At 45.8% G+C, this 12735-nt stretch overlaps 1 protein-coding gene and 1 long non-coding RNA gene across 2 annotated transcripts in view; one reads left to right on the plus strand and one right to left on the minus strand.

Moving 5' to 3' along the window:
- Positions 1-2656: 2656 nt before the first annotated feature.
- FZD4 (frizzled class receptor 4) lies at positions 2657-12410 on the minus strand. The gene is made up of 2 exons (XM_032167111.2): positions 11816-12410; positions 2657-9478 (listed from the first exon to the last, which is right to left on the minus strand). Exons 1-2 carry the CDS (start codon positions 12107-12109, stop codon positions 8150-8152), a joined length of 1623 nt encoding a protein of 540 aa, XP_032023002.1. The 5' UTR covers positions 12110-12410; the 3' UTR covers positions 2657-8149.
- Positions 12411-12644: 234 nt separating this feature from the next.
- Positions 12645-12735, plus strand: part of LOC116477391 (uncharacterized) — a 60183-nt gene continuing 60092 nt past the window's right edge. The window contains exon 1 of the long non-coding RNA XR_004250441.2: positions 12645-12730. This is a non-coding gene — a long non-coding RNA (uncharacterized LOC116477391). The remainder of the gene's footprint in view (positions 12731-12735) is intronic.

Below are 12735 nucleotides of genomic sequence, written 5' to 3' on the forward strand. Positions count from 1 at the left end.
GCACACAGAGCTCCCATTGGGGGAAGGTGGGCAAGAGACCAGCCAAGACCAATTCAAACTATAGGGTGTTGGGGATCATGGCATTTATTCTAGAGGTGTCCAGTTTACAGATAAAGAAATGTACTATAGTGATTATGCTATATTATCTTTTAAAAAATAGAAGCTCATGGTCAGATCTCATTATTGAGAAAGGTGCCAAAGAATCTACCCACTCCAAGTGAACTATTTGCAGTAATCAGAGGAGGCTGGGTGCGGTGGCTTATGCCTGTAATCCCAGCACTTTGGGAGGTTGAGGCGGGAGGATCACCTGAGGTCGGGAGTTCAAGACCAGCCTGGCCAACATGGTGAAACCCCGTCTCCACAAAAATACGAAAATTAGTCAGGCATGATGGCAGGTGCCTGTAATCCCAGCTACTCAGGAGGCTGAGGAAGGAGAATCACTTGAACCAGGGAGGCGGAGGTTGCAGTGAGCCGAGATCAAGTCATTGCACTCCAGCCTGGGTGACAGAGCAAGACTCCATCTCAATACCATACCATACCATACACCATACCATACCATACACCATACCATACCATACCATACCATACCATACCATACCATACCATACCATACCATACCATACCATAAAATAGAAAAAATAGAAATCAGAGGGATAGAGTCTGTATTAGTTTCCTTGGGCTGCTGTAACAAATTATCACAAACTGGGTGGCCAAAGGCAACAGGAATTTATTATTTATTTGGGACAGAGTCTTGCTGCGATGCCCAGGCTGAAATGCAATGGCATGATCTCGGCTCATTGCAACCTCTGCCTCCCAGGTTCAAGCGATTCTCCCGTCTCAGCCTCCCAAGTAGCTGGGACTACAGGCACACGTCACACCTGACTAGTTTTTGTATTTTTAGTAGAGATGGGGTTTTACCTTATTGGCCAGGCTGGTCTCGAACTCCTGACGTCATGTGATCTGCCTGCCTTGACCTCCCAAAGTGCTGGGATTACAGGTGTGAGCCACTGCGCCTCGCCCATAGGAATTTATACTTACACAGTTCTGGAGGTTAGAAAGCAAAGATCAAGGTTGTGTTCTTCTGGAGGATCCAAGGAAGAATCTTCCCTGCCTCTCTCCTGGCTGGTGGTTGCCAGCAATCCTTGGCGTTTCTTGCTTGGCCTGTAGCTGCATAACTCCAATCTCTGTGTCGGCCTTCCCATGGCATTCTCCTCTCGTGTGTGTGTGTCCAAATTTCCCAGTTTTTATAAGGATACTAGATATTAGATTAGAACCCACCCTAATCTAGTAAGTATGAACTCATTTTTAACTTAATTTAATCTGCAAAGACCCTATTTCCTAATAAGGTCGCATTCACAGGTATCTGGGGTTAAGATTAGAGGGACACCATGCAACCCACAGGAGTATAAAACAAAAACAAAAGAAAAACCTGTGTAAAACAAAAATACAACCAAAACCCTGAGTTGGGCATGGGAAGACCTGCTGACCAACCTTCTCCAACCCCTTTGGGTTGCCCTCGCCCTCTCTACGTCTTGGTTTCTCCACTCTAAAGGAAGGTTGTCAGACCTGCCCTACTGACTTCAGAAATGCCAGGAGAATAAAATGAAATCATGTAAATAAAGTATTTTCTATTCAGAAAATGTTTCTTTAAGTGCAAGGAATTAAGAATTCATTCCAGATTGTGTTGACTTTCCTTAACTTCGTAATTACTTAATGAATAGGTAATGGAAAGAGAAACACAGCCCAACTGGGAAAACAATTTAAATTACATACCTGCCTTCATTTAGGGTTTGAGATAAATGTCCAGTAGCAATCTGCAGATAAGGAGAGTAGTATTGCAGATCCTTGTTCAATGATTGGGTTTTTTACTCGTGCCAAAACAGGGTGGTATTCAAGTGAAGCTAAAGGGTGGCAAGCAATTTAAAAGCAAACCAAGAGGCCTGATGTTCACATCTAGGACATCAGCAGACGGTGATGGCTCTCCTTCCCTCTGTATGTGAGGTCTATAATATTACTGACTCCCATAACAATATCCTGATAGTAGCTTTGAATTTGCTTTGTCTGATGACTTTTCTGGATATGGGGACACAGACCATCCAATTTATAAAATTAGCTAAAGAAGCCACTTTCCTGATTGACAAATGTGACATACGCCCATGTCTGTTACACAAACAGAACCACTGTGTAGCCAGAAAAAAAAAAAAATCTGAAGAAAAAAAGCCCCCTTTCCTTTCCCTTTTTTAAGAGGTCAAAAGTTCTAGTAATGATGGGAAAACTCTTTTTTAGGCCATCAGATTCAGTCAGGGGGTCTTGGAAGGCAAAGATAGCCACATGCATTGAAAATGCAAAAAAAAAAAAAAAGAGGCGTCATTGGGATAACAACTTGAGAACTACAGTTATATCCAAAGCATCATGTGACCTACTTGAGTGTTACTGATGACCATATTAGTAATCAATTCTGTTGACCTTAGACTGTGGGGGTTTACTGACCCAGGAGAAATCCCGCAGGGGAAAAAGAGCCCCATCAAAAAAGAAAGAGGCCCTCAGAAAGCAGTTCCCAATCTGCCCTGCAAACTGAATCCTCTATTTCTCACTGCTGGGTGTATATGCTTCCTAGTGGCTGTCATATACTTTCAGAAATATGCCAAGTCACACACAAGCTAACAAACAAAACTTTATTTTCCTTTAATACAAAAATTAAATAGCAAGGGGTTTTCTTTGTACAGTGATAAATTAGAAATTTACAGTACAGACATCGATGCAGACATACTTTTGTACATCCTTAAAAGCAGGGTCCATTTCCTTTGAAATTTAGCAATTCATTCAGGGCATGTATAGCAGGAAGTTTGCCTGGTACCTCTTTGTCAAACATCTGAAAGTCCCCCAGATTGGCTTCAAGGTTCCTGGAGCTGTGGGGTGGCATGAGGACCCAAGAAGGGCCACAGAGCATCCAGCCCGACTGCTGCACAGAGCAGGGGGAGTCACATTTTATCTTTTTTCAGATTACACCTAATATTTAATCCACCTTTCTTACAAAGAGCTCAAGGGGCCATCATTTTTTGACCTTTTCAAGCCTCACAACGTCCCTGTGAGGTAGACAAAATTCAGAAACACCTCCATGTGTCACTGGGAGAGATCCAGAAAGCAGCTTACCCCTCCCAAAGCCCACAGCCAAGTCAGAGCCCCAGCCTATTAGTACAATTTGAAAACTTTCACGACCTCGGAGAGAAGATGGACCCAACCTTTGTGGGGCAGAGTGGCTCTTGCCCCTCTTTTCAGAAGCCTTCTAGGATGACAGTGGTCATGTACTGAATATTGTAGGAGAGCAAGGAGGTATAAAAGCTTTGAGGACATGGCTCATATAGGACCCCAAAAAGGTCCTCTACAAATTGCCTGGGGAAATTCTGGGAATTGGCTGATGCAACGAAGAAAAGAAAAAAGATACATCAGAAACAGAAACATGCTACTATCAGGGCAACTGAGCTTGCCAAGGGGAAGAGGCATGTTGGGGGATCTGTAAGTCATTTGTCTCCTGGTACTGTCAAGTGTGTAATCACTGCACAAGTGCATGGCAAGAGACAGTAACAGAAAGCTCTATGTAGGCTAGAGTGAAAGGAAATCTATTATGTAGGGCTCTAGTATCTGATCCTTGGTAGGAGCAAAATGCTGTCTAAGGAGTTTCCAAGATCTATGACCTAACCCTGAAGGAAAAGTGATAACCCAGGTCATTTGCCAGACATAATACAAACCCAGAAGGGAACTCTAAACTCAAATAAAATAAAGGAACCAATAGGATTTTCAGAGTCCAGTGACTCGACATGATTGACTGGAATAGCAACTCTCTCCAGTGTCCTCCATCACAGAATAAAATACAAGATGTAAACTGATTTTAAGAGGTTCCTTCCAGGCTGGGTGTGGTGGCTCATGCCTGTAATCCCAGCACTTTGGGAGGCTGAGGTGGGCAGATCACGAGGTCAGGAGTTCGAGACCAGCCTGGCCAACACAGTGAAACCCCATCTCTACTAAAAATACAGAAAGTAGCTGGGGGTGGTGGCACACACCTGTAGTCCCAGCTACTCGGGAGGCTGTGGCAGGAGAATCGCTTGAACGCAGGAGGCGGAGGTTGCAGTGAGCCAAGATCGCGCCACTGCACCCCAGCCTGGGTGACAGAGCAAGACCCTGTCTCAAACAAACAAACAAACAAACAAACAAACAAACAAACAAACAAACAACAAAAAAAGGTTCCTTCCAAAGTCTGTGCTCAGTGGCTCCCTTCCCTAACTGCAGCTGTGGTCACCTCACCAGAAATCAAATATTGCACCAACCTGGTGAAATCCCTGAGTCTGTTCCTCTAGGGCTGAGACTGTTGAGCTCATCTTTGTGTCCTCAGGTCCCAGCTTGGTTCTCAATACAATAAGCATTTAATTCAGTGACCATGAGGATGAGGGGAGCCAGAGAGTATAGAGCTAAAGGTGCTGAACAGAATCTCAATTCAGTATCTAGACACACAAGCTTCCCGGAACCTGAGTTTGGGAAGTGCACGTGACACAGTGACCTGGGAGAGGAAAATCAGAGAGCATCTCTGCAATTAAAAAAATGTCACCCCTTCTCCAGTTTCAGGCCCAAGTAAGTTGCCAGTTCAGAAACAGTCTCAGAGAACAGGAAATGGGTCTCCATAAAGGAAAGAGGATATGAATCAACCAAGTGGCTCAAGCAGATGATTCTGGCCAGCACCACTCTACCCCCATGTTCCCTTGCCCTGAGGTTTGGCCTATATGAAGCAGGAGAAAGGAACCTACCAGAAAGGAGGTTGGACAGAGGTGCCATTGCACCATGTTTAATCTCTGGAAGTCAAGGGATTTCTGAGGAAGCTACAATCATACCCATTTACTGTAGGTTTCAGAGAAAGAAAAACAACCCTCACCTTTTCTCTAGCAAGATGCTGTCCTCAAATATACCTATACAAGTCACATGGAATACCCTAAGCCCTGAATTGCCGGCAAAGCCAAAGCAGATGTGTGGGCCCATGTCCTTGTGGCCTACTCTCATAGCCTTCCTAAGGGATTTCTCCAGAGACTGTCATGAAGCAGAGCTGATCCTTTCTGTTAAAACCACCTGTAACTGACTTGGAAAGAATCCTGGGAAAGGGATGAGAGATGGGTTAAAAGTAGACAGACCCAGGCTGAGTGTAGTGGCTCATACAGGAAGAGATTTATGGAATGGAGACAGTGAAACAGATGGGAATTCCAGAGGTCCCTGCTCCTTTCCCAGAGGAACAGTAAAGTTCAGCAGACCTGGGTGCGTCCCCACCCTAGATCAGTTAGAAGAACAGAGATTATCTATTTCGGGGCTTTACTACAGTTGGCACTCAAGAAATAAAATGATAACTGATTTTTTTTTTAACAAATACCGATTTAAGAAGTGATGGAGTTGATTGAAGGTCACTGGTAACTGACCCCTCAGCCACAAAGTTCTTTTCCTGAAACCGTAAAGACTCTCCATTGTCTGGAATGTGAAAGGAGAGGCCTATAACCCTGTAGCATTGCTAAGGCTACTAATCCAAACGGCCACTTCTGATCAAATACACTTTGCCCTGAAAAAGCAAGAGATTTGTGGAAAAGGCATGTCAAAACCCAAAACATTGTCAAAACACTAGCTCCAGAACTCAAAACTCAGAAATCAGGTGCCCAGATTCACCCAAGTGCTCTTTTATTGTTATTATTTAGTCATTGACAAGTTATCGATCACCTACTCCATGCCTGGCTTTCTGCTAGATGCTGCCTTGGTCACACAATCACTGACACATTATGAAGAAAACTGCATTACAAACCTCTATACTCTAACAGCAAGACCAGTCCCCTACCGCCTGGTCTTCCTTCCCCTGCCTGGGCCAGAGTCCCTGCACAACTCCCAAGACACCAGAGCAGAGCGTGAGTAAGGGCAGGATCTGCCCCTGGGTGCGTGCTCCAGGGCCCTGGACAGTTATGGGAACTGTCTACAAGCAGCACAGGGAGTTCACACTTTACATTTCCTAGGCAATGGAGTATCAGATGGAGTTAAAATGGTTCTTCTGGGGATCAATTCTCATGCTCCTGGAGCCTGACGTAGAGTCTAGCCAAGGTACTCAGACTGGGCACAGCAGCAGGGGCCACCTGTGCCCACTTAGCTTCAGTCTCAAAAGCCAAGACTTTGCCTTCCAAAACATGCAATGGACCTTACATGCATCTTGATGTCAGAGAGCTCAAGAAGCACACAAAAACAAAAAGGAAAGAAGAAACGGAAATGTCAAACTATGGGCATAAGGCTCACACCAAATTTTTAAAAAAGAAGAAATGCTTATTTCCAGAATTTGACCACCTATTTGGAATTTTGAGTCCCTGGAAATGTTTTTCCACAAAGTGTGATTGGAAAAAAAAAAAAGAGCTTCCCTCCCTATTTTTTGTAAAGGCATGAATTAATAAATAAATGAGTCATTGCAAAGCAGCTGCTGAAGCAGACAGGTATGAGTTACAAGGAGAGCAACCTGTGACATAGTCAACAATTTGTCCCCAAGATCTCATGATTAGAAGGCCTAAGGCAAGGTAAGAGAAAGGCCAGTTACAGTTTTAAGAGAAGTGCAATTTTTGAGAGGCTGCTAGGGGGGTAACCCCTTGTGAAGAACGTACAGCATAAACTTTAAAAGCTTTGGATACCTCTGCTAAAGGCAATTAAGACCTGGGCTATTAGAGTTTGCAGTTCATTTCATATGGTCTACACTTTATTCCCTACTAACCAATCAAGCTTCTGGCTGGCATTCCGGAGATTCATTAAGCACCATATAAATACTCCAGGCCACACTGCCTCCAATGAAATCTTACAAGGACCCTTTGCCAATTACTAGGAAACAATTATGCACCAAGTAGTTGGATTAGCTGTCCTCAGTTCCCTTTATAAAACTGAAAAAGTCTCCATTGTCCTAAGTAGACCAGACTCTGATAACATTCTTATGCTTTAAAAAAAAAAAAAAAACTTTTAAAGGCACTATCATTCTGAGAATGCAAGTTGAAGTTGACCATAGTTTTAAAGTCAGTTGAGTATACTATGTCATGGTCCAAGAATGTGCTTTTAATTGTAATTGACACACACAAATTACACAGCTAATCTGTGCGAATGCAAAGTTGCCAAGAAACTTAACATTTCAGCTCTTCCAGACTGGCGTCTGCATAGATGCAATCACACAAGTAAAATATATTAAGTCCCCACTGCTCAATGCAATAGGTCTCTGGGGTCGGTCAGGTAAGTCAACTTAGTAAATCTCATTTTCCTCTGAATTAAGTGATTGTCAGAAAGTGAATCACCCTTCCTTTTCCCCTCTTTAAGCATTCTGCAGTGCAAAAATTCCTATAAAAATACCTTTTTTTGAGTCATTAACATAAAATGAAGAAAAAAGCAGCAGCCAAGAAGAGAGATGTTGAAATTTAAGAGAGGAAAAGAGAGAAGAAAAATCCACTGGATACCTTATGTGTGTGAGTACAGTACTTTTGTTTGTTCAAATAACTCTGTTTTATGACAAAGGCACTGAAAGATTCTACCACCACCTCTTGGGAGTGCAGTCCACAAAGTTCTAAACAGCAGACAGTGCACCACAGAAGATGTTTATGTTAGATCAGCCAAACTATAAAACTCTTGTAACACTTCTCTGAACCCAGCGTTTCCAGTGTTTATAGATTGCTTTGCTATCTGAAAGACCCAGTTAGTATTTAAAATTGTAAAGGGTTAAAAAAGTTAACATTTCTCCCTGCTAGTTACCAACTCACAGCTCAAATCCCACGCTGCAGGGGAAAACAGTATCGCCCTGGACTTCCTGGAATCTAGGCAGGACCTCCACGCTCCAAGCTGCAACCTGCTAAAGTGATCAACGTTTTGATTTTTCACAGCTTTGAAAGCCTCTAACTGGCTTTTCCATTTTGGATCATTCCAAAGTCTACAGCAAAATCATTGGTTTTTTGATGCTGGGGTCGGGGTGGGAGGCAGTGGGTTGATGGGGGTCACTTAATTGTTGCTAGTTTGTTCAAACTGAGATTCACTGCATATAACTTTTAGTAGAACTTCCTCCAACATGCTGGCATTCCCCCCTTCGAAATGAAGAAAGCGTGGAGGCTGACTAGCCTTATACCACAGTCTCATTGCCTTTCCCAGGCTTCACCCAGCCATTTCCTCTCTTCTCTCTCTTTACCTTTCCAGAATTCACCAATCTGTTGGAACACTTCTGCCACGTGTGAAGAGTTTTGGCAGACCAAATCCACATGCCTGAAGTGATGCCCACCAACAAAGACATAAAAATTTTCAACATTTCAACAGCCATGTTGGAATCATCTGCAGAATACTGAAAGAGTGCCCAGTTGGAGATTTCATAAAAATAACAGGCAATCACACACGTTGCAGGAACTGTGTACAGTACTGAGAACACCCCAATCTTGACCATCAGTCTTTCTAACTTGTCTGTCTTTGTCCCATCCTTTTGAAGATTTGACCGAATTTTGAACAAGGCCACCAAACCTGCAGCAATGAACAAAGTTCCAATCACCAAATAAGTAAAGAGGGGAGCCACCACGAACCCGGTGAGGGCATCGAGATTTTGGTTTCCAACATAGCACAGGCCAGTCAGTTCATCTGCATCCACCAGTCTCATAATCAAGATGACAATGGTTTTCACTGCAGGGATGGCCCAGGCTGCAATGTGGAAATAAGAGCTGTGCATTTCAATGGCTTCGTGACCCCATTTGAGTCCTGCTGCCAAAAACCAAGTGAGTGTCAGAATAACCCACCAAATGGAGCTGGCCATTCCAAAAAAGTACATCAGCAAGAAAATTATTGCACATCCTGTGTTCTTAAGTCCTTCTTGGATGAGAACAGGTTCTGCTGCCTCTTCAAAATCACAGGATATCCTTTCCCGGCCTACAGTCAGCCTGACAATATAAGCAATGCTATAAATATTATAGCACATACTGAGGAATATGATGGGGCGCTCAGGGTAGGAAAACCTAGAAGAATCGATCAGGAAGGTCAGTACTGTGAAGGCAGTGGAGATGAAGCACAGGCTGGCCCACACAGCCATCCAGATATCAGTGAACTCCTTGGCTGAGCGGCTGTATAAGCCAGCATCATAGCCACACTTGAGCACACAGTTCAGGCTCCTTTTCACCCAGATGTACTGATCAGAATTGGTTCCCACAGAGTGACACTCTTCCCCAGGCTGGATGGGGGTTTTGTGAGGTAAGGGCACCTCTTCATCACCTGGCCCTTCCATGCACATGTGGTTGTGGTCGTTCTGTGGTGGGAATTTGCTGCAGTTCAGACTCTCTGGCCAGGCAAATCCGAATTCCTTCAGGACGGGTTCACAGCGTCTCTTGACTGAAAGACACATGCCGCCGCATGGGCCAATGGGGATGTTGATCTTCTCTGTGCACATTGGCACATAAACAGAACAAAGGAAGAACTGGAAAAGTAACAAAATGAACAACAACAAGAAAAAAAAACAATGACTTGGAAGTTTGACCAAATGCTCCCACAAAGCTGAGTTGAATGCTTCCAGGCAATGTAGGTATCTACTTTTAAACCAACCTATGGGGAGTCTGTCTGTTTACTCTGACCTCAAACAAGGGTGCCTGATAATCCATCATTACACACTTTTCTTAGTTTGGCTTTAGTAATCCTTTCCAGAAGAATGTACATAAATAAATAAATAAAATAAATAGGGTCTGAAAAATTGCATAAGCCCTCTTTGCACAACACTTGAAATAAATCTTAAAAAACTGGCTTTCAATCTCCTTCCATTTTCGAAACTATTTGAAAAAGCTAAAGAAACTAATACGACTCATTTAGGTGGTTTATTTTTATCCCCGTTTATCATTTTAAAAAGTTAAAAAAAATGTAGATCCTGTTAGTATTCTCTTCTCCCTAATTTATCCTTTAAAAATGTGTTTAAACTAGTCCCATACTGAAACAAAAAGTGGCCCAGTTGAGACACTGTTAGACTCAAGGATGGGATGCAGATTGAGGTCTCTGGTCACTAGGGATTTGTTTGGCCAAGTTTCCTCAATGAATAATAATGAAGCACAATAGGAAAATGTAAATGTTAAGTCGCTGAAACTGCAATACCAGCAGGGGAGAGTCCAGTTGCTGTCCTCAATTCCTCCAGCATTGATAAACAGTCTGCTTGGCTCCTTACAGATGTTGTCTATGAAGTCTAGAGTTACAAGTAACTATTTTCCAGCATGTAAAGGGATCCAGTCTTGTCCTTCAAAACAGCTTGGCCGCTTTCCCCAGGATACATGTAATTAAAAATATATATCCCTGCAAAAGCTGTTTCTCCAACAAATTGCCACTGATGTCAGAATATGTGCTGTTTCCAAACTGAGAGCTGGAGGATCATTTCTTAAGCTTTTATAACCTAGTTCTAAAGTTCTGGAACTTCCAAAGGGATATTTCAGCAGCAACAGGTCTAATCCCTACCATCTTTCCAAAACCACAAACCAAGTTTTAAAATGATCTATGTAAAAACATGCACCTAGTAAGTAAGCTGTATGTCTGTTCATTATCTCTCAGAAGTTACAGCCAGAACCAAAGATTTCTTTTCTTTTCTTTCTTTTTTTTTTTTTTTTTTTTTTTTTGATACGGAGTTTCACTCCTGTGGCCCAGGCTAGAGAGCAATGGTGCAATCCCTGCTCACTGCAACCTCCGCCTCCTGGGTTCAAGCGATTCTCCTGCCTCAGCCTCCTGAGTAGCTGGGATTACAGGCGCATGCCACCACGCCCGGCTAATTTTTGTACTTTTAGTAGAGACAGGATTTCACCATGTTGGTCAGGCTGGTCTCGAACTCCTGACCTCGTGATCCACCCGCCTCGGCCTCCCAAAGTGCTGGGATTACAGGCATGAGCCACCGCGCTCGGCCAGAAACCAGATTTCTGAAGCCTGGACAACTAACTTCTACTTTTTCCCACAACTTCTCTCTTTTCTAAATTTCTAAAAATCACCCAGCCTCACCAACCCAAACATAACCAATGTTAACACTTTAAAAATTTTCCTTTCAGTCTTTTATTATCCCAATGAATTTTTTATTTTGCAGGATTATAATCACCTTGTATATGCAAATTCTTATTACTGTGGAATAAACATTTTCTCTATCATTACATATGCTTTACATTTTTTAATGACTGCAAAAAAATTTCTTCCAATATACCAACCACCTTCCTGCAGCTTCTTCTCACTCTCCAAGCATTAAACGTGCCTTCAACTCTGAGGATAAGAAAGAACTCAAGCCAACCCAACCACTCCTTCATGCATAACCTCTGAAACCCTACGGGACGTCGTGAGAAGGGGCTATTCAGCAGAAAAAGGTGCAGTAGTGTTTCATTTCATAACACCCCAAAAATAGTGGGGAGAAGGAAGGTCGGTGAGGGATGGTCTCCTTTTCTCTCCAAGTCTTAGCTGCAGCTGGCTCCCTCCCACTCGCCCACCGAGCAGTGGCGGCCAGAATCCTTGGCAAAGATAACCCTCAGCTCCACTGGGGTTAGGGGTCTGGGCCAGACATGGGTGGGCAAGGGAGAAAAACGGAAGGGCGGGGTGTAAGAGTGGGTTCTTTCCCAGGCCAGATGACTTACACAACGTTTTGGCTTCCAGTCCCTGAGAAAGTGGGGGTGGGGATGGAAATCACTTTTCCAGGAGAGCTGTCTCCTTCGGGCTAGGATGATCAACTTGGCATGGGCTCTGCAAAGTTAGTTTGGGCGTCCCTCCCCAAGGGGTCCCGCCAGGGGTGGGGGTGGGGGGCGCCCACCTGCAGCTGGCTGGAGCAGCCGTACTGGATGAGCGGTGTGAAAGTTGTCAGCTGCAGCTCGGCGTCCGTCTGCAGCTCATGCCCCACCAGGTTGGGCATCTTGGTCACGTTGTAGCCGAGGTTCTGGCACATGGAGATGCGGATGGGGTCGCAGCGCCGCTCCTCCTCGTCCCCGAAGCCCCGCGCCGGCCCCAAGAGCAGCAGCAACTGCAGGAGCAACCCCAGACTGAGAGCGACGCCCCCGGGCGCCCCCGGGACGCTCGGCCCTGCGCCCCGCCAGGCCATGGCCAGCATCGCGGGCGGGAGCGGCAGCGGCGGGGGCTGCTCTGGCAGACACCCCCAGTTTGCACGGGGGCGCCGGCTGTCCGCGCTGCTCCCAGCTCCCGGGAAGGGAGTGTGATGCGGCGACGAGGGGGCAGCGGCTGGCTCTCCAGCAGCTGCGCGCGACTGTGTGGGATTTTAGACGTCCCGGGCCGAGGCCGAGGGACAGGCTGCGAGGGTCATGGCTGCAGGCGGCGAACCCACAAGCCGGCGCCGGCCGCGTCCGCTCGGCGTCTCCGCGAGGCCAGCCAGCAGCCAGCGCTGCGCAGCTCTCACCGCCGGAGCCCTGCGCGGCGCTGGAGGCTCGCGGCGCGGCGGCGGGGCGGGACGGACAGCACGCCTCTCCAATGGCCAGGCGCGGTGGGCAGCTAGGGGCGAGGCGGCGGGGCGGGGCCGCTCTCCCGCTGGAGGGGTCAGGCCCCCGCCCTCCGGCCCCCTCCTCCGGCCGCCCCACCCTCCCTCCCTCCCCTAGCGCCCCGCCCCGCCCGCCTCCTGTCTCTTGCTTTCCTCCCACCCGGATCTAGGCGCGCAGGAGCCAAGCAGGGACGCAGCCCAGTGGCTCCAGCCGCGCCGTCCTGCCCCCTCCTCCCGCAGGTGAG

This window comes from Hylobates moloch, unplaced genomic scaffold (genome assembly GCF_009828535.3).
Source record: "Hylobates moloch isolate HMO894 unplaced genomic scaffold, HMol_V3 SCAFFOLD_11, whole genome shotgun sequence".
NCBI classification, from domain to species: domain Eukaryota; kingdom Metazoa; phylum Chordata; class Mammalia; order Primates; family Hylobatidae; genus Hylobates; species Hylobates moloch.